The sequence below is a fragment of the Musca vetustissima genome, unplaced genomic scaffold (genome assembly GCF_032173495.1).
Source record: "Musca vetustissima isolate MV318-11 ecotype Yass unplaced genomic scaffold, APGP_CSIRO_Mvet_v1 utg6936, whole genome shotgun sequence".
Lineage (NCBI taxonomy): Eukaryota > Metazoa > Arthropoda > Insecta > Diptera > Muscidae > Musca > Musca vetustissima.
Genome location: NW_026881588.1, coordinates 222016 through 244086, shown reverse-complemented (window position 1 = coordinate 244086; position 22071 = coordinate 222016). Strand labels below are relative to the sequence as shown.

Genomic DNA, 22071 nt, shown 5'->3' with positions numbered 1-22071 from the left:
AGTTTTGCCGATGAAACCGGCGAACATTTGATAGAAAGTTTTTCTTCCACGAATAAATTTCGTTAGATTTAGCTTGTCTTCGAAGACCCACGGTTTGATAGAACAATGTTTTGTCTACTGTGAAACTCTTTTCAAGCTTCTCGATCGATTTTTTGCCCCATCAAGGCTTGTCATCAATGGACGATTTTCGTTTTTTGGAATTTTTATTTTCGTACTCAATACGTTTATGCTAAAATATGACATACTTTTTAATGGAAATGTCAGAAGGCGCCTGGCAACACTAAGCCTAGGAATACCATCGTACCAAATAGAAGCCGGATACAAAATCTACGTACACATCAATGTTTATTTAGCTGCATACTTACTTTCAAATAGATATTTTCAAATTTAAGCCTGATTTCGGGTATTATGTTTAACGTAAATTTTTCGAAATACATTTTTCCTTAAATTAAATTTAGTTACAAATTTAAATTTTGTTCCCAATGTTTGAAGACCTTTTAATCCTCAATTAATAACCAATCGTTTATTTTTCTCGTTTTTATATTCATTTAAAAATACGAAATTGTAAAACTAAATTGAAATTTCACTTAAAATGTTTCTCAAACAACCAAAAAAAGTGAATGAATTGATTTCTTTGTGGGACTGACTTTATTTTTGAAGGGGGGTTTCGTGAATCAAACACCAATCAGAGGGAGAAGAAAAAAGAAAAAGCAAACTTTGAAGGATTTCGCAGTTCTGTTGTTTACATGTATTTTTAGCTCCACTTCTTTTTTCTTCCTGAAGGTGGTATCAGGTTCGTTGTCCGCAGTGGATATTTCGAGGTTTCGAGTGTTTGTTTTTGGTTATACGTTCATTTCACCACATTCCCACGTTCAAGATTGGGGGATTGTCAAAAACCCATAAAAACGTTTCGTTAAACATTATTCGCAGTGTTTTATTTTGGTGGGATATTGAACATTCATTCGTTCGGCCGTTATGGTTGTGTGAAGAAGTAGCAGCACCAATAACAAAAACAACATCATCATCGACAATGAAAAAGAGAAATGTTTTCTTTTGCGCCGTTTTCCCCTTGATGTTTTGAAGAATTGCTTCTTCATCATCATCTTTTTGTAACATTTATGCATCGATGATTTGATTTTATGAGGATTTGTGTGAGCGGACACATAAAACCGCACCTCATCGTTGACTTCCAAGGAATTTTTTTGTTATTTTTTTCATTGGATTTTTATGATTGTTTGCAAAAAAGAAATGACTGCTTATTTTTTTGCATAAATCTTATTTGAAGAGCAATAAAGTTATAAAATCACGATTTCTTTGATATTCAAAAATAAATATTTGAAATTATGCACAAGAATGAAAATGTTATAGCGTTTAAAGTAATCTTCATGCCATCGCCTTGGTAGAAAGTTAACAAGGCTGGATTTTTTTTTATTGAAATTGAAGTTTAACATTTCTTTTTGAAAAATTGTATGAAAATGAAAATTTTGTGTATGGATATAAAGGAAGAGTGTGGAGATTATCTATGAAAAATTATAATCAATCTAAATGAAAAAATTTATACGAATAATATTTAGGTATGTATTTCAATTTTTTAAAAAAATTAGAACCTATCTCGTTATTTCAATAACGACTTCAGAATCAACAATGCATTTATCACCCCAAAAGTTATATATTTTATACCCCAAGTAGTATATTTGCTTATTTTCTTTCACAATCCTTTAAAGATATTTCCTGTAACATGATAAATCGTATAACTAATGGATTGAATTCCATTTACAAAATACAAATTTTAATGCAATGAAAAATATAATAAACATAACAAAAATAAAAATCCATTCGACGGTAAGCAATTTTCCAATGAATAAAGTATCCATAAATATGCCATAGCATGACAGCCATAGAATTGGGTGGCATGAATTGCACTCGGCAATTACAAAATTGCATAGAATATAAGCTTTCGCTAAGATGTAAGCACACGTTCGCTATAAAGAGAAACGCGGAAAATGGGAATGAATTAAGTAAAATAGTTTCTTGCCCTTACCTACCTTTAGGGGGCGTCAAACAAATAAATGTGTAAATATTTCAATGCGATTAAAAAGTAGAAAGGGGAGAATATGGTGGAAAGAATATTTCAGGAAGCTTATATCAATGTGAATAAAATGCAACAGCATTAATAGTATATAAGAAGGGAAGTTTTAATTTTAAAAGGGAATACATCCGTGAGAAAAAAAATTCTCGAAGTTCCAAGATTACATTAAGGTTGCAAGGCTGTCATATTTGGCTTTGAAACAGATGCCTGAAATTAAGGGGACTACTTCGTTTGAAATGCTGATAGCAGATAGACTTTCATGAATTGTTGATACTTTAGGATATAACACAGAAATCCATTGGGAAGACCTTGTCGAATTTCAAAAATGTTATCACAGAAATCTAAGATGTACCACAACAAGATATTGGTATCGAGAAAGGGGTATGAATGGAAAATCCTGTCGGTTATATATGTTCGTAAATAAGACATTTTTGATCGTCAGTTTGTTTTTGATGTTAGGCGACTGGTTTTACCGGTTCCGATTGATTTTAAATATTTTTTATGGGGCTTTAAGAAATTCGTTCCGAATTTTTAAGTTTTCATCAGGGTGCGCAAAAACTCGCTCGCGAATGATTCAAAATACATCCTTTTCGTTTTGTGTTCATTTTACGAATGAATTTATGGCGATAAATTCTTTACCAAACGAGCATTCGCCAAAGAATGTTCGCAAACACATAACAAACGAGTGAGAGCACACAACAAAGTTCGTTATTTTCGTTTGGTGGTTGAAATTCTTTCTGACATTCCCTCACGAATGAAAACAAACATTCCCGAATGCTCGCGAATGCTCAAAACGGTGACAACAAAAACAACATGTGTTTTGTTATTCTACACCAGTATCGGGCGAACTACCGCACGCTTGCACTCACGCGAGAGTAAATATCACTATTCTCTCACATACATTCAACTGAACCACTGAAAAACCCTTGAGACACACACAGAGACAATTGCGTGAGAACCGAATGATTTACGTTCTGCCCGTGCCTGTTCCACACACTTTCTGCTACACACATTCTTTCGTTTTTTGTGTGTTTACTTTTTTATGATACGTAGTTTGTTGTTGTTTTTAACAGGGCTCGCGAACTTTCGCGAACATTTGTTTTTTGAGTTTTTCAAAAGAATGTTCTTCAGCAACAAATGCTCGCGAAAGAATGAATCGACGACGCTTGCAGTTTTATCGTTCGTAAATTTTTCGTACAATGCGAACATTCGCGAGAGATTGCAAATGCTTGTTCATTCATTGTAACTTTATCATTCGCTATAAATTGTAAACATTCGAATTCTCGTCCGTGAATATTCGCGAGAAAGAATGTATTTTAATCATTCTTCGCACCCAGGTTTTTATATAAATAGATTCTCTGGCTGTATGACATGTGGCGCCGTCTTGTTGAAACCACCTGCCTTCCACAAGAGTCCCCATTCGCGATTTTAAATTTTCAATGAACTAAAATTACTGACTTCGCACAAAAATTAACGAAAAAGGCGGACCTTTGAACATCTTTTTTTTTGAACATTTTTGGACCACAAACTAAAGTTCCGTTCCAGAACCTAAAAGAATCTACTCATTTCACATATTTTGCAACTTTTTACTCGAAAACCGTTTCTCAACCCACAAAACTGGTAAAACATTGAATCAAATTTAAGAGAGCACAAAACAAAATGGCTTTCTCTTTGCAAACTTTTTTACTCTGATTGGCTGTTATTTTGATTTTGATGTATTGCCATCTAATTTTGGCATATTTACTAGATTTACGTTCCCGAAATTTTAAAATTATTTTGTACCCTGAGAGCGATTTTGAAATGTTTCCCTTTTACTAGATTTACTATTAAAAAACTACTGGAACATACCATAAGTCAAAAAGAGGGATTCGTACCCGTAAATTAAATTCCTCATTCCGTTTGAAACATCTCGAAATATAATCACGATAGAGCTTGCAATATTTCAAACTCGGCTTTGGAACATACCTATATTAAAAATGAGTTCCCACTGGATAGCAAATCTTCTTACTAAAAAATGATCGATATCGGTCCAATTTTTAGGATAACCTCTATATAACGGTATTTCCCATTATTCGATATTTTGTAAAAGTTTTCAACCAAATCGACTATAATTTACTATTTTGAATAATTTATTTTTATACCCTACACAACTATGTTATAGATTTGTGCAGCCCCAAGAGTTTGTAACGCCGCGAAATATTGATCCTACACCCACCTTTAAGTATACCGATCCTCATATCTCGACTAGCTGAGTCGATCTAGACATGTGTGTCCGTCCGTCTGTCCATTATAATTTGTAAACACGATACAGGCCACAGTTATGGACCAATCTTCACGAAATTTTGAATATGGGATGGGTTCTGCCAATGAAGACCCCTATTGTTTTTGGTAAAGATAGCTTAATGTTTAGGGGATGAAATGGACCAAATACTAAATTTTTGTCGGGTTTTCTGGGTGCTCTAGAGGCCGCAATTATGGCCCAAACATCGCGAATTTTTACATAGAGAAGGGGATCGAACCAAATAATAAGCATGCCTGTTTTGATAAGGATCGGCCAATATTTAGCGGGTCAAATGGACCCTGACTTTTGTGTGAAAAATTACAAAATTTGTATTCTAAGAAGATCACAACATAAGGGAAAAGAATCTGGAGAGAATTTAGAAGGGCTGTACTGAACATTAGTAATAATTGTTGGCCTCTAGTTAGTCCAGATGGTTCAAATATCGCGAAATATTGTCCAAGCTCAGAATATAGATCCACAGAAAGTTAATTTTTCGTGGAAGTTGTGTATTGTATCATATGATCGGCTCCATCCGACTATACTGCTCCGCTCACTGGTTTTAAATTCTGATTGGACAGTAAATGTCAGTAGATGTTGCCGACATAATATACCTCCAGCTTATGGTTTGCGGAGGTCTTTGGAATTACACACAGGTTTTATTATTTGCTTTTTTAAGGCATATGTTATTATCAAAGAGGATTCGGATTTATTCAATTCACTTCAAAAAAGCAGTGGACCGATATTCCCCATCTTCGAACTTAAACTAAGTTTTGAAGAAATATGAAGATGTGAAAAGTGTGGACGAAATCGTTTACACCTTTTGAGAGATTCGTGCGCACAAGCCGGTCAGACAGACGAACGGATGGAAATCTGAAACGGATTTGGTCCACAGAAACATGGGGTCCAAAACCAATACTTCTAAAAGGCTGGAGGTATAAAACTGACAAATATTGGTCCACTTTTAAGATACTTTTTAATATAGACCCCAAAAATGGGTGTCAATTTTTAAATTAATATTTTGAATTTTTTGTACACATTTTTTTTTGATTCCGTGCATTAATGAATGAATATTTATAAATTTAAGTTTATTGTTTAAATTCATCCGTTGTATTAAAAATTATATTAAAAAAAAAAAAAAAAAAAAAATAAAAGCAAAAAAAAACACCAATTTTTTCATGCTGTAATTTCACTTTAATATTTGTTTGGTCTTACATTTATTTTTCAAAAGTTTGCTCTACATTATTCTTTGCCGGAACAGAACAGACTAAAGTATTTGCATATTTAAATGTTGCAACTATAATGCGATTAAGAAACAATAAGTAGATAAACAAAACTTTTTCTTATTAACTGGAAAATTTTGAAGGGAAAATTTGTTGTTTCAAAAATCAACACAAGTGAAAAATAATAAAGAGTTTATTTAATTTATTATTGTTTGTAAAATATATATAGAGTTATGCAGGTTATGGGTTGTCATTTATGGTTTACTCATTCTCCTGCTCACCGATCATAGTTATTTACTCATAGCATAAAATTGCTGTTCAAAGCACCCACAATGAATTTGCAATTGAATTTACACATGTTTATATTATGTACATATTTATCATTGTTATAAAATTTCATGGTATAACATTTCTATTTCCTTTTTTGACATTGTAAATATTAAATGAATTGCTTTGGGGTTTAATAGTTTTTCGTATGAAAAATATTACCAAATTGTGTACAAATGAAAAAATACAAAACAAAAATATTATTTTTTTATTTAAATAACAATTTGTAAACGTTTTGTTAAAAGACTGGTGCATGTAAAATAAAACAAACATACTAAAAGCATCCAATTAAATTACATTTAAAATTTTGTTTCCAACCAACTAAATATTGTCATAGTAAAACTGAAATATCATTCTGAAAAAAATATTGATTTTCGTCTAATGCCCAAAGCCAAAGAATTTTTTATTATAAAAAAAATATTTTTGTGAATTTTTTTTTTCAATTAAAATTCCGTTTATGTTTATTGAATTTACACACACAAAAATAACAAAATTTGCAAATTATTGCAATTAAAAAAAAATTATATTCGTGTGCCGGGAAGGAAATTATATTAAAAATATAAATATGCAAATGTTCAATTTCATTTCATGTATTAAAAAGGAAATGCAAACCATTATTAAATTAAACGGAATATTGGTCACGTCGCATGACATGATCTCACCTACAAAGGTTGTGTCTTTTGTGATTTTCAATATACAAACATACATACATCACATCCGTACATTTTTTGATTTTGTGTGTTTTATGTACATCCTCTTTGAATATTAAAAATGAAATAAAAATGCCAACACACACACACGCCCCTATGTACATGCATTTCTTTGGTTGTTTGTATATATTGTGTTGTGGTTTATTGATATGAAAAAGAAAAAATAAAAAAAGGAAACAGAACTTCAAACGTCTTTGTGTTTTGATCTAACCACCATTCTGGTAGTCATTATAATGATGTCAAAGCTAAAGCAAATATGACAAAAGCGATACACCTTTTAGTTGATATTTATTCATGTTTTCGTTGTACAATTTCAAAGTTTTTTTCTTCTTTTTTTCCTCACAAAGTGTTTTGGATTTCTTTTCAGGTTTCTTTTAAATACAATCTGGATTTGCAAGGCAAATGTGTAATAATAAGGGCGCATTTCATTATGTCACTAAGTTTAATTCCTTGTATAAAAATATGGCATACTTATAGGCGTTTGACATTGTCTCAAATAAAAATATACATTTTTTCTTTATTAGGGACTTTCCGGGGTTTATACTCGCCAAAAATAAGTCGACGTTTTTAAATAGTAGGTGCATATTTTTGTAGGTATTCATATATACAAATTCAGCCAATAGTTCGCATTTCCAGTGTAGGTTATTTATAGGCTGATTGATTAATGTGTACCACAGAAGCTGTGATTACTGAATACTTCAAATAATATAAATTCTTTGCCAGTTTTCATAAATTATGTAGCATAATTATAGGCTGATGTCATAATTCTCTTTTTTAAATATAGAGAATGGGAGGCAATTATGATTATTAATATATTTTATAGCCTTGTTAATAGTTTTCATAACAAGCATATTTATAGGCTGATATCTTTATTAAAGTCAAGTGTATATTAAAGTTGGCATTCTGTTAGAAACAATTCGAAATATTCATCGGACACAACATTATTAATCAGAATAAAATTCTATGTCGATTTAGCTATGCTCGCTTCGTATGTTGAATTTCCCATAGAGCTAGAAATTTTTAAGATAGAGCTTTGGCATTGAATAGAGTTGGATCCATCCAGAATGAACTACTTCAAAGAGATCTTCAGCAAAAGAAACGATCGGAACTATGTCTGGTTCATTCGTTCATCTAGTTATGGCACTAAATAAAAGTATTGAAATTTGCAAAAGTTTGGATCTAATCGGACATTCAATTCATTTAATGTTGTATTAACAAATTTAAAATGTGTTGACACTCTGGGAGTGAGACCAGAAGTAGTTGATTGACGCGTCCCATCTTCGAACATAATCTTAGTACGCTAACATATTATGTTGTTCAAAGATAGATATTCGGTTCGCTGCATATGAGATATGAATATTTTAAAAATGTAGAACCTTTGTTGGGGAGGTACTAGAAGAGTAGAGCGATAGGTTCCATATTTTTGAAAATATAAAGTCATGATTAAAATATTATGTTGTGCAATGTTTACTGAAGTAAACTTTGTCCGTCAAATTTTGACCATTTTGTGTGGAAGGTGACGAAAGAAGTGGACCGACAGAACCCACCTTCGGACATAATTTAGGTAAGGTCAACATATTACGATCTGCAAAGTTGTAAAGAAATTGGATAATCGGTACGCTTCATATGAGATGTACAAGTTTTCAACATTTTTACCCTTTGTGAGGGAGGTACTAGATGGAGTGAGCCCATAGGTCTCATATTTCCTCATTATACAGTCATGGTTCAAGTACTACGTTCTGCAATGTTTATATCAAATTGGTTAGTCCGTTTGCGTGATATTATAAATTTTTATCATTTTGTGGTGAAGGTAGTGGACCGATATTCTCCATCTTCGAACTTGTTCTTAGTTTGGAATAAATATGATGATGTGCAAAGTTTTAATGAAATCGGTAATTCCCTTCGAGAGCTATCGTGCGCACCAGTCCGCCAGACGGACGGTCATTTGTAAATCGACTCCAAATTGTCTGAAATGGATTTGTTCCAAGAAAACATGGGAAACCAATATTTCGATAAGGCATAGCAACGTCTATATACCCTCATTAGCCATAAGTCTGAGGTATAAAAAGGCCCCCATATAACGATTCCTTCCTATTTGGAAATTAAATTGTCGATATATGACCATTTTAATGGTACCACCCTTATTTCGGAATTTGGACATGTTTTCCATCCAAATCGGTTGTAGTCTTATATATAGGTTTCTCATTGTGTAGAAAATCTCCCTACCAAAAGTTTCGGCGTAGCTACCATTTATTAGATATTTTAAAGATTCGTGATACAATTTCGACAGAATTGATTCTAAGTTGTTGTTTTCCCATTGGATGTGAAATTTTCTTAAAAAAATTGCCAATATTACTCTCAGTTTTGGTATGGCACCCCAACTTTTGGAATCTTGAGTATTTTGGAATCTTGAGTAAGAAAGTCCGGTCATAGCCATATTACGCAACCTGAAAGTCTGTAGTTTGTTAAAATTTCCGATCGATTTTACATATTTTGAATATGAATCTCATAATGTAGGTTATAAAAAGTTTATAATAAAAAATTAAATAAAATGAGAATAATATTAAATATTTTTCATTACAAATATAGCATACTTATAGGCTGCTTAAATTTCTTTCTGGGTATCTATCAATTTAAACAATAGTCTCATCGATGTATTTCACTTCACACCAATACGACTACTCGCGAAGAGGCTCATAACTACGGTCGAGCAGAATTGACTGCTATAGAGAGCAGAAAACAAAAATGATGCATACTTTTAGAAAAAAATATTTGGAATATAAATGACTGGACAAGGACAGGATACATCATTCTAGTATCTATTCAATACTTAATGCAAAATAAAGTGTAAATAAAGAAATATATATGGGATCTATCTAAACCGATTTTGATCAATGTCAATAGGACTCGTCTATGTGGAAATAAAATTTCATTCCAATTGGATGGATTTTTTCCAAATTTCATCCCGTTCGGATCATAATGGTGACATGTAACTTGTTTAAAATAATACATGAATGGAGGGACATGCATAAATCGACTCAAAAATAATTCTATGTACATACTATATACTAAAAAGTAACTATGGGTCTATCTCGTTTCTTTTTGGTCGTTGCAAACACATTTACCAAGACATAATGGCCTGTGCCACAGTGCGGTGAAGGATACAAACACATTTTTGCCCAAAAATATGCAAAAATTTTTTTGTTTTTATTGATATTATCGATAAATAGTCGACATCGTCGCATGAGTGTTACAGAATACCAAATCAGTGTCGAAGTGATGTCGATGTCGATGCGAAGTGATGTCGAAAGAGAAACGTCGTCGACAACGACGACGACATACAGAATAGGGGTGAATATGTATAATAAACATTTATAAAATTAATTTCTACAAAATGTTGCATACTTTCAGGATAAACAATATTCAAAATTAATTTTTCTTAATAAATTTCCAAAAACGTGTTGCATACTTTCAGGATAAACAATATTCAAAATTCATTTTTCTTAATTATGTGTTGGTTTCCTTTTGTTAATTTATTCCAATCATTTATCATTCATAACATTTTCCTTTTTCATAACTGCTTTTAGTATGCAAAACGAAATTCTCAATAAGTTTATAATAACTGTCAAATTTTGTCGTTGATCCCCCAAAAAAAGAAGAGGGCAAATACAAAAAAAAAAGAGAAATTGAAAAACACGAAATGATTAATACACAACAATGGATTTGTTGTTTATATTCACTTCAGCGATAGGAAATAAATAATCGTTTCATTATGAATTATGACATATTTAAATGTTGATAAATATGACAACATTGTTTGTGGTTGAGGGATCAGTCAAAAATAAATACTTTATACACGTTACATATAATAAATTTTCTTTGTGTTTAAATATTATGCATCCTTGTTGAGCGAGTGAATTTTTTATTTTGTTTTCTACTTACATTGGAAATATTTTGCCGTTGATTCCAAAACGCCACGTAAACTTTTGGTATGATGACGCAATGAACGTTCAAAATCGTCTGAGGCAATTTTCTTTAATTCATTTTCTGTGGAATTTGTGCAACAGTGACCTCCACACTGGGAACCTGAAAAGAGATGACAAAGAAAAAAAAACATCAGAAAATGAGTAAACCCAGGTATGAGTAAGAGCTTGAAAGTTGGCAATCTATTATTAAGTTGTGGTAGTGGTAAACACATTTTTCAAATTAGTTTGCAATGTACCCAACACCAACACCAGAAAAAAACACACGATGACAAATAGATATATTGCCGGTTGTTTATATTTATTTCTTGTGCTTGTTCTGCTTCTTCTTCCTCATTTTACTTGGCCCCATGATTGTTGACAATATTCTGCTATTCTATTTGGGAATTCCTCACCTTAACGCTGTGGATTACGTCAAGTCAAGGCAACAACAACAACAGAAAACCAATAGAGAAAATTGAAAATCTATGTCAAGGTAAATTCTATTCGTATCCACTTTTTTGTTGTGTTTTTGTTGTTGTTAAGCATTTAGCAATGTTGTGTGCACGAGTCCTGGCAGCGGGCCAATACAATGAGGTTATGTGTTATATATCGATTGCAGTGGGTGTTTTGAATGCCACTTTACAGGTACATTTGTACGTACCTACGTACTATTTACCTTCCTTCCAGAAATGACAACAATTGATTGCGATAATGCAGTTGCTGGAGGTTTGGGCGGATGTAGAGGAAATACCATGGCGGCACTGAAGTTTGCAAATGTTTTATGAACTGTAACCAAGTTTTTTTGTAAATATTTTTTTGCCCATGTACATTGTGGTCAATTATTCAAAAGGTTTTGCATAAAATATATCTGCGGGTATTTGTGGTTTACTGGTTGAGAGTTTATTTGCAATAATTGCATATTAAATAAATTGTGGTTATATTGTGGGTGACCATAAATCCCTTAAAGAGGGGGTGGGGTATTATAGCAGTGTATGTGTTATTGTAATTGAGATTAAAATTATACAATTTTCATTTAATTTAATAAAATGAGCCTAAAAGTGGGCGAACTGGTTTGAGTAGCATTCAAATATAAATGTATACTTTTAGGGAGTGTTAATTAAATTATTTGGCTTGGAAAAATATAGATAAAAATTAATTTTACAAATGTTAGAATGATTCGAAATAAAATATTTATTTTATTTATAAAAAATCACTTCATGTCTGCTGGAAAAAGTAGACAAAGATTTAAATCATATTTTTAATATTCGTAAACATTAAAAGTTAGTTAGTAGTAATAATACGGCAGGATCAAATTGTATATGCAATTAATTATTTTACTTATTCCCTATATATTTTGTCAAAATGCATTTTGTCGAGTCTTTACGGTTTGTATGACTTTGCCCTTGTTTCCAAGCCTACGAAACATGTAGACTTCGGTAATACCAATATTTTTAAATGTCTAAGTGATTCTTGGGGAGGGTTACTCCTAGCGGAATAGGGAAACTTATTTCAAAGTGGTTTAGAAAAACACGCTTACATCACACTCCAGGTGATATACATCCGAAAGCCCCTTCCAAGTGGTTTCGAAAAAAGACATATCGCACAACAGATGAAATGCATGCAATGGCCCTGACATTCTAATAACATAGCAGGTGATAGCGCCACTTAGAGGACAATGTCCACAATAAATAGAAACGAAGCAAACCGGCGTCGCTTCTAGGCAGCCAGATAAAATGCATCCCGACATTCTAATTGCACAAATATATGAATGACAGGATATAGTACCACCCAGAGAAAAATCATCACATTAAGTGTGCAAAGAAACGAACCGGCGTCGTTTCAAGGAAGCGATAGATGGCAGCCCTCATAAATGTCTAGGTGACTCTTGGGTAGAAGTATCCTAGTGAAGTAGGTATTTCTGTGTGGTTTCGAAAAAATGAAACGAACCGGCGTCGTTTGTAGGCAACGTTAGATGGCAGGCAGATAAAATGCATCCCGATATTCTAATAATATAATAAAATGAATGAGAGGATATAGCGCCACCCAGAGGAAAATAACAAGCATTAACAGGCAAAGAAACAAACCGTCGTCGTTTCTAGGCAAGGATAGATGACAGTCCGATTAAATGCATCCAAAGCCCTCCGACGTTATAATAACACAAAAATATGAGTGGAAGGAGATAGTAGCGCCACCCGGAGGAAAATAACCATAATAAATAAGCAAAGAAACGAAACGGCGTTGTTTCTAGGCAACGATAGATGGCAGACCCATAACCTAGCTGGAATAAAAACAATGCAATGGTCAATGAAACTAACACAATTACTAATCGATTAAGATGTCGATGTTTTGTGGAAGCTCTATGCTACTAAGAATGAGATAAAACTGAAGTAGGGCTTCAACAAGATCACACAAAAAATAAGGATAGAAAAAACAGTAGCCAACGGAGTGATTACTTTGAAAATGATATGAGGAGGTTCTTAACAAGTTTTGTATCCATGACCACCATTATCTTCGGTCATTTTCATTTAAATAGTTTATCATAATTTTAATGATGCAATAACGCCTGTGTATGTATTTTACAATACACATGTATATCTCCATAATGCTTTTATTTCTCTATTTCTTTGCTGCTGCCGTTTAAAGTAGTTCTACTGTTTGTCTACAATTTTGAGGTCATTTGTTTGTTGTCAAGGCTTAAATGCATGGACTTCAGACATAGAGATTACCGCGACATATTATGGATCTCATACACTAGACCAGACAATTGTAGTTCTTGTAGCAAAAGACATCAAAGTGAGATGGCGTTGCTTTGCATTCTGTTATTGTTGTTGCTGTTGATGTTATTGTTGAACAGCAGACATTATTGTTGCAACATGTCTGTGTCTGTGTCTATGTTTCTGTTTAATGTTTTAAGAAATATGATTAATTATAATATAATAAAAATAATACAAATAATAATGCTGAAGAAAGAAATAAACATTGTATTTGTTGTTGTCTTTTGTATGTCTGGAGTTGATGTCTAGTCTAGTCTCATTATTTTGATATTAATAATAGATAATATAAATATAATAGCAAAAAATAGTATCGCTTTAAGATTTGTCCATACAAAGATTGAATTTTTTATTCAATATAAGAAACAAATTAATTTCGAAATTTTGGCTAGAAAAAAAATTAATATAATAGAAATAATATAAGCATGTAAAAATTTGGTTATGTTCGGACTGGTCTAAAATTTTAAAACCTCAAAATAGTATATCATAGCAGTTGGCGACCAACATATTCCTACGATATAGAGAAGCACAAAAACGTCCTTTAAGAGTTTCCTCTATAAAACGATTGTCTATAGAAAAGTTTTTCTACATATATAAGAGAATATTAATATGGTTATATGTTTCTCATTTCCTACTCATTTTGTCCGACATTAAGTCGGTTTTGGCCTACCATTTATTTTATTTACTGGTATTTTTAAAAATTCAAAAATTATATTGCATATTTCGAATAGTATAAGCTTCGCCTGGCATATTTCCAGTGATCAAACATTCATCTCTTCCCCATTTATATATCATAAATCTCCTAAATGAATATGACAAAACTTTTTAAATGTAATTGAAATTTCCGGAAAAAAATGAAATAGGCTGCATACATTTAGGCGCCCTTATGTCTGGCCTGTTTTTAATGCCAAGAAATGAAAAAAAACAAAATACAAAACAAAAACAGAAAACTTTTTACATTATCGTTGCCAGTTGTGCAATGACCATGACACCGAATAAAAAGGAAGTTATGAAATTGTGTATTGAAAGGCATACGGCTCCAACCAAGCTATGCCGGAATACACCCAACACACACACATGCTCGTATGCCCTATATATGCATGCTGTCAACGTAATGCAGTTTTTTCTCCTTCTTCCCATTGCCGTTGTTATTGCTGATTTGCTGTTTAACAACAATTTGTACCAGAGCATGTTATATCCGAATAGGCGAACAAATAATACCCATGGCCACAATAACAAATAATAGCAGAGCCAGCAACAACAACACCAATATGTACGCACATCCACTCAAATTGTTGGTCATAATTTTCAGCACACACTCTTGTGTTCTTTGCATTCGTATAAATTGTTTGTGCATATGTCGATGCCCCAAAAGTATGCAAGCAACATGCCAGCATGCGTTCTCTTTTCCCTTCCTTTTAATGGCCATAGTATGGAAATACATATACATATTTAGTCCAATGTCCTTGTGCCCATACACATACATATGTCTATAAGTGTGTAAGGGGGGTCTTCAACTTTAAGTAATGCAGTATTTGGTTATTTGTATGCATGCACGTGTGTGTGTATGTGTGCATTTTTATGAGTAGTTAGTAATGGTTACCAAGTAGAGTACAACTAAAGGTAAACAAAAAGTTCCGATAGGACCAGAAAAGAAGCAGCCAGCCAGTCAAGCACAGTCAGTAAACTGTTATGACCAAATATTTAACACACACACACAAACACAAACAATAATGTAAACTTATTTGTTGGAGGAGAAAAATGAAAAAATTATATTCCGCTTTTTTGTCTCTTGGGTTTTGCCGATGCTTATTCGTGTATATTTTATGGGATAAAGGTATTTGAACAGTGGGAGTTTAGGGAGCGGGGAACAAATAGGGAATCACTTTTAGTATTATATAAGACCCATTGAATATAAAAAAGCTTCAGAAGGTCTTTTGAAGGTCTTATGTCTATAAAAGAGCGTAATAATGTATTCTGTTTATACAAGAGCTGCAGAAGATATTTGGGCTATATAAGAGCTCTATTGCCAATAGAAGCCCTTCAGAATATATTTTGCCTACAGGAGAGCTTCTGCCTATATAAAAGCTGCAGAAGATCCTCTGTCTGTTGATATTCTACAGTGGGTCCTCTGCTGGTAGAAGAGTTTCAGAAGGTCTTCTGTCAATAAAAAAGCTTCATAAGGTATTCTGTCTGTAGAAGATCGTCTGTCTGTTTTGTTAATAGAAGAGCTTCAAAAGGTCATCTGTCAATAGAAAAGCTTCAGAAGGTCTTCTGACATTGAATATAAAAAAGCTTCAGAAGGTCATCTGAAGGTCTTATGCCTATAAAAGAGCGTAATAATGTATTCTGTTTATACAAGAGCTGCAGAAGATATTTGGGCTATATAAGAGCTCTATTGCCAATAGAAGCCCTTCAGAATATATTTTGCCTACAGGAGAGCTTCTGCCTATATAAAAGCTGCAGAAGATCCTCTGTCTGTTGATATTCTACAGTGGGTCCTCTGCTGGTAGAAGAGTTTCAGAAGGTCTTCTGTCAATAAAAAAGCTTCATAAGGTATTCTGTCTGTAGAAGATCGTCTGTCTGTTTTGTTAATAGAAGAGCTTCAAAAGGTCATCTGTCAATAGAAAAGCTTCAGAAGGTCTTCTGACAATAGAAAGCTTTAGAAGATCGTCTGCCTATAGAAAGCTTCAGAAGGTCGTTTGTCTATAGAAAGCTTCAGAAGGTCTTCTGTCTGTAGAAAGCTTCAGAAGATTTTCTGTCGATAAAAGAGCTTCTGAAGGTCCTATGTCTATAGAATAGTTTTAGAAGATCTTATATCTATAGAAGAGCTTCAAAAGGAGGCCTTCAGGAGGCCTTTTTTCTATAGAAGAGCTTCAGAATAGGATAGCTTTAGAAGCTCTTATGTCTGTTAAAGAGCTACAGAAGGCATTTGAAGACTTCAAGAATATCTTCCGTCGATAGAAGAGTTTTACAAACTCTACTGTCTACCGGAGAGCTACAAAAGGTTTTCTGTTTATAGAAAAGCTTCAGAAGGTCTACTGTCTATGGAATAGTTTTAGAAGCTCTACTCGCTATAGAATAGTTTCAGAAGGTCGTATGCCAGCTTTAGAAGATCCTTTGTCTACAGAAGAGCTCCTGTGTGTCTTTTTCAGAATCTCCAACTTCCAATTTTCCCCATTGTGTAGATTTTTGGATCCTGAAAAGTCTAGCAATTCACTATATTTTTCCCGCGAATGTGTTAATGTAAATTGGTTACAAGTGTATATGTGTGAGGTGCCTGTTTTATGCATTTCACTTGGATATGTGTTAATGTATGTACAAATAAGTATACATAATTTACATAGCCATTTGCTGGAGCTTATAATAGTGTAGTATAAAAAAATGTTTGTTTATATAACTTCAAATGTAAACGTACATATTTACTTTCGAATATGCTGCCATCCGTGTGTTGTGGATTGGTGTATAGGAGGTAATGCATATTTTTTTTTATTGCAACTGACGGAGTATCATAAGGGCGAACAAACAGTTGTTGTTTTTTTGTGTAAAACATAAAATGTTCATTCACAATAATAGAAAAGAAAAACAGAATATTTCTGGCTGGGTCGGTTGTATGCTTAAAGAATGAATATACTGAACAGCAACAGAATGTAGAAGTATGGCATTTTGTTCAAATCGGATTTCCATTAAAGTTTCTTATTTTTTATTTACACTATTTAAAAGTGATCTCCAAATGTATGCATCATATTGAAAAAAATATTCAATAATATATGAAGGGATATTTTTGTTGCAGAGGTATAAATTTTTCTGCATAAAATAAAAGTATTTTTCAATAAAAATAATAAACATTTGTCATCTGTCTGCTGGCACCCAGATTTATTTTTCAATAAAAAATTCTAAATGCACTACATCCACTTGTTATCTTCACACACACACACACTCTCAATCATGTCCTAAGTGTTAGCTATGCAAATGACATTTAAGTATCAAGAACGACAAATCGAAAAAATACTACATTATGCACATACATACATATATGTCCATATACACCACAACAACTACTAAATTAACACCTTAAAATTTTAATTGAAACCCAAAAACGAGAAATGAATGGTATGCTACAATGATAACGGATATTGAAAATGGAAATGTATCTAAAGGATTTGATTGCATGCACATACATGCATGCGTGTGTGTGTGTCTGTGTAATGTAATTGTGACCACAAAACTACACAAGCATGACTGCATTCAAAATCATTGTTCTATTGTTGGTTGAATAGAAAAGCACAGGTGGTAGCAGCAGAGTATTGCATATTGCAGAGAAGAACAATAAGTGTGTCATAATTCAGTTTGCAATGCATAATAAATTTTCTAAAACTAGATTTTTATGGATTTTTTTCTATTTAATAGTTTATTGAAAATTTATTCAAATTTTCTTTTTTTATACCACAGTACACCATCGTCATCATCCTCCTCACGATTACCCCACAATCGAATTGACAGTAAATCCTCTTCTGGACATTGTGTGTCAAACTAATAATAATGCCACAATATTCAATGACATAAATCTAGTGAACAAAATTGTTTCGGAACACCATCAATGCTGGCGATGTGAAAATAGTTGCCATTGTAATTCAACGAGGTACACAATGAGGTCAAGTTTGAAAGAGGTAAAGGATTTGTGGTATCTTTCCTTTTAGATTGTTTTAAATTAAATTGAAATTTAATTTTGCATTTGCCTAAAAGTATTCTAAAGAATGAATACTTTCCATAGGGTATATATGAAGAAAATCTAAAAATATAATGTTTCTGTCCTTTCTATAGTCGTATTTTCAAATATGCCACAATGGGTCGTTCTGCCTTAAAAATCACATATAAAATGTTTTTTTTGGATTATATTCTGCATGTTGAGCTGCTGCATAAGTTTTACTACTTTTAGAAGGGCTTCAGAAGGATGGATTCTTTCTTTAAAATCGCTTCAGAATGTTTTCCGCCTATAGAAGAACCTCAGAGGGTCGTCTGTCTATAAAAGAGCTTTACAACATTTTTGTCCATAACCGAATTTGGAAGGAGCTGCAGATGTATTATTTTTAATAAAAGATCTTCGGAAGAATATCTGCCAATGGAAGAACTCCAAACTTTTGTCCATATAAGAGCATGATTATGCTTGCTGCTTTAGTGGCGCTGCTGACGATACATTTGCATTGAAGGACCTTCGAAGGAATATCAGCCAATGGAAGAACTTCGAAACGACTTCCATCTGCAAAAGAGCAAGAGAAAGCCTTCTGTCTATACAAGAGCTGTACAACATTTTCTGTCTATAACAGAGCTTAAGGGGAGCTGCTGACGAAATATATAGGTCTAATGTCTAAGAAATCTAGCATGAGGTTCCGGTTATGGTCAATGACGACGTCTACTGTTTTCGATGATGTTCATATGATATTTTGGGGATAAAATGAACCGATAATTTCATTATTGTCTGGTTTTTTAGTCGCTGTCGACGCCGTAATTATTAGCCGGGCGTCACAAATTTCACACGGGGAAGGAGATTTGATCAACAAATTCGAATGGCTGGACCTGTCAAATGAACCAAAACTTTTTTTGTGTAAAATACCAAAATTTGGATCTTATGAAGTACATTTTTCCCCGGGAAAACAAGATTCGGAAAAGATGGCGCAGTGTTGACATCTAATCGTTTATCAGTGGTTGTTGTGTGGGGTATCAAAGGCACCGTCTGAATATTTTTATTATAAATAGGAATCACCCGAAAAAAGGTTTAGTCCCGCCGGTCAAAACCCTCTGGAGATCATTCACAAAATTTCCATAAATTGTCAAACCTCAGTTCAATTGCATTTGCCAGTTTGTAACTAAGTACCTCCCTTTACACAAAATGTATGCGGGTTTTAATCAATTTATCCGCTTGCCAAAACCGATATTATTCCGATATATGCTCGTATATACTCGTATATGCGCATATGGGCGGGTAGATATGTGTGTTAAATTGGCTTGTTTACGTAATTTGGTTTACGTTCAATTTAAATATTACAAACACCATAATGCACACAAAAACTGCATCATTTCGCATGTCAATATGTATGTACGTCATATATACGATTGTCGTCTAGCTTAGTCAGTCCATGTGGCATCTGTCTAGTTACCACAAAATCCTCATTTTCGCCAATAACAACAACAACAACGTCGCATGTACATGTATCTATGGCTATAATGTAACAATTAATTGTTTGCAGGAAACCACAACCATGATGCGCTGTTGTCTCATCGCCATTGCAATGGAAAATATGTGGATGTTGCAGCAGCATTTCCAGTGCGAAGGAGGGAAAGACGGAAGAGGGGCAACGGAATAGGGACAAACGTGTAATAAAAAGGTCATGATTTTAAAAATTTAAACTAGCATAAAATCTAACAACACCAGAAGCCGCCATATCATGGATAGCAAAAATCTTCCACAACATTTTAAGTGCAGTTTGTTGTTTTTGTGGCATTTCACGAGTGTGTGTATGTGTGTGTGATAGAGTGTGCGTGTACAATCTCAAGGATTACTGTACAAGGATATCCTCGTTTCAAAAATAGCAAAAACAAAAAGTTAACACTATTTTTTAAGTGTCACACTTACTTGCAGGACATGACAGCATAAAAGCCACAAAATATGTTATTTAAGCATTTTTGCTCGGTTGCCAAACAAAATGCTGCACAACAACACAACGAAATGTCATATAAAAAAGTGTAGCAAATAGCAGCAGCAGCAACAACTACAAGAACAACATTCAAAAATGGAAGCATGACAAATATGAACTATTTTAAGCATGTTTCATACACACACATACACTCTCTCGTGTACCCTACCATCACAGCACACACACACGCTATGAATTTTTTGTGGTTCTATCTCACAGAAAGTGTGTACGTATTCAGGCTTTTATGTTATTTTATTTGTGGCATATTTCCGGGCGTATGTATGTTGTCTAGTATATTTTTCATTCGCTTTTAACAGAATTTGTTTCTTTTTGTTTTTCATGTTGTGTACGTATCCTTTATGAAATAGACAATAACGAATATGGAACACTTTCCAGCTTCCAGTTTTTTTGTTGTTGTTTTAACTCTATAGCATTTTTTCGACATTTTTGTTTTTGAGGGGTGAAAACCACGAGGGAATTGTGAGTGTCATGAAATATAGGGAACAATTTTCATATAACACAGCACATTTATAAAATGTCATCAAATGTTCGTTTGGTCTTCGACCAAAAATGGGAAAAACAAAATAAACTGTCAGTGTAGATTTTGTTATAGAAGAGGCGACTCATCACTTGTTAGTAAGTCACTGGGGGGAACTTCAACATCATCATATATAAATCAACAACTGAAATATTAAAACAGATAGATGGAAAAACATCCTAAACTATATGATGGACATATAAAGAATAATACAAATCCTGAAAATAAACAAAAAATAAAAAACACATAGTTTTATATAAACCTAAAGAATAACTGTTCTTGTTTCGGTCCATAACAATTTAGAAAGTTTAAAGAAAAGAAATTAAATTGGGTTATTTGAAAATATTAAATTTTTTCATAATAATTCAAGATATGTTGATTTTAGAATCGTTTACACCCTTTCCAATTTCATCTTATCAAATGTACTGTTTAGTGTACACTTGTTTCAATAAATTGTTGATTATGATGAAATATTTCTATTTTTAAAACAGACTTTACATGGTAAATATTTACAAACATATCTATTTCTCAATTAAAAATATACAGTTTGTTAATGTTCAGACGTTTTTCATCCATAAACCAATTTTTGATAATTATTGCCACTCTGCTTGAGACACCACCAAGAACATGGCTTGTGAACGATTCAACCGCATATTCACATTTCATTGTATCCTCTTTTGAAAAAAAAAACAAAAGTGTTGGTCAGAAGCGATCAGCCTATGTTGCTCATAGAGAACAGTCGTCACGTGATCTGGCTGCACTGCGGATTTCAAGTTTTGGCGGTCAAAACGCCACTGGGTTCTGTCCTTCTTGGTAAAGATCGGTTAATATTTAGGGTGTCAATATCATCTAGTATTACTATTACCAAACTAGAGGGAGGAAATGTCCCGTTGATCGATTTGAAATTTTACATGAAGTTCGTGTTATGGTCAAGGGCGACGCCTACAATTTTCGGTGATGATCAGATGATATTTAGGGTATGAATTGGATCAAAAACTTTATTTTTGTCTGGTTTTCTAGTCGCTCGAACATTAATTTTTTTTACACGAGGAAGGTTGTGACCAATTTATTAGAATGACTAATTTTAATCCTTTGTCGATATTTAACGGTGTGTAAAATAACAAAATTTGAATCTTTTGACGTATATCTTCACTAGGGAAAAACATGAATTAGAAAAGATGCCCCAGTTTAAGAACAAGGAGCTGTTGACCTCTAATCGGTTAAGAGAGTTCAAAAATCGCGAAATATTTCCCAGGCTCGGAATAGCTCAGTGGTAGTTGTGTAGAGTAACATATGGTCGGCCCCGTTCGATTAAGAGAGTTCAAAAATCGCGAAATATTTCCCAGGCTCGGAATAGCTCAGTGGTAGTTGTGTAGAGTAACATATGGTCGGCCCGTTCGATTATACTTCTCCCCTCACTCGTTTCTTGGTGTGAGGGAATAAAAAAATCACTGAGTGTCATGTGAGCTTTGATT

At 33.3% G+C, this 22071-nt stretch overlaps 1 protein-coding gene across 1 annotated transcript in view; it reads right to left on the bottom strand.

Annotated features, from left to right (window-relative positions):
• Window positions 1–22071, bottom strand: part of LOC133327523 (division abnormally delayed protein) — a 196550-nt gene that overhangs the window by 18388 nt on the left and 156091 nt on the right. Inside the window, exon 2 of the mRNA XM_061536041.1 lies at window positions 10570–10713. Coding sequence (XP_061392025.1) covers window positions 10570–10713 — 144 coding nt within the window. The remainder of the gene's footprint in view (window positions 1–10569; window positions 10714–22071) is intronic.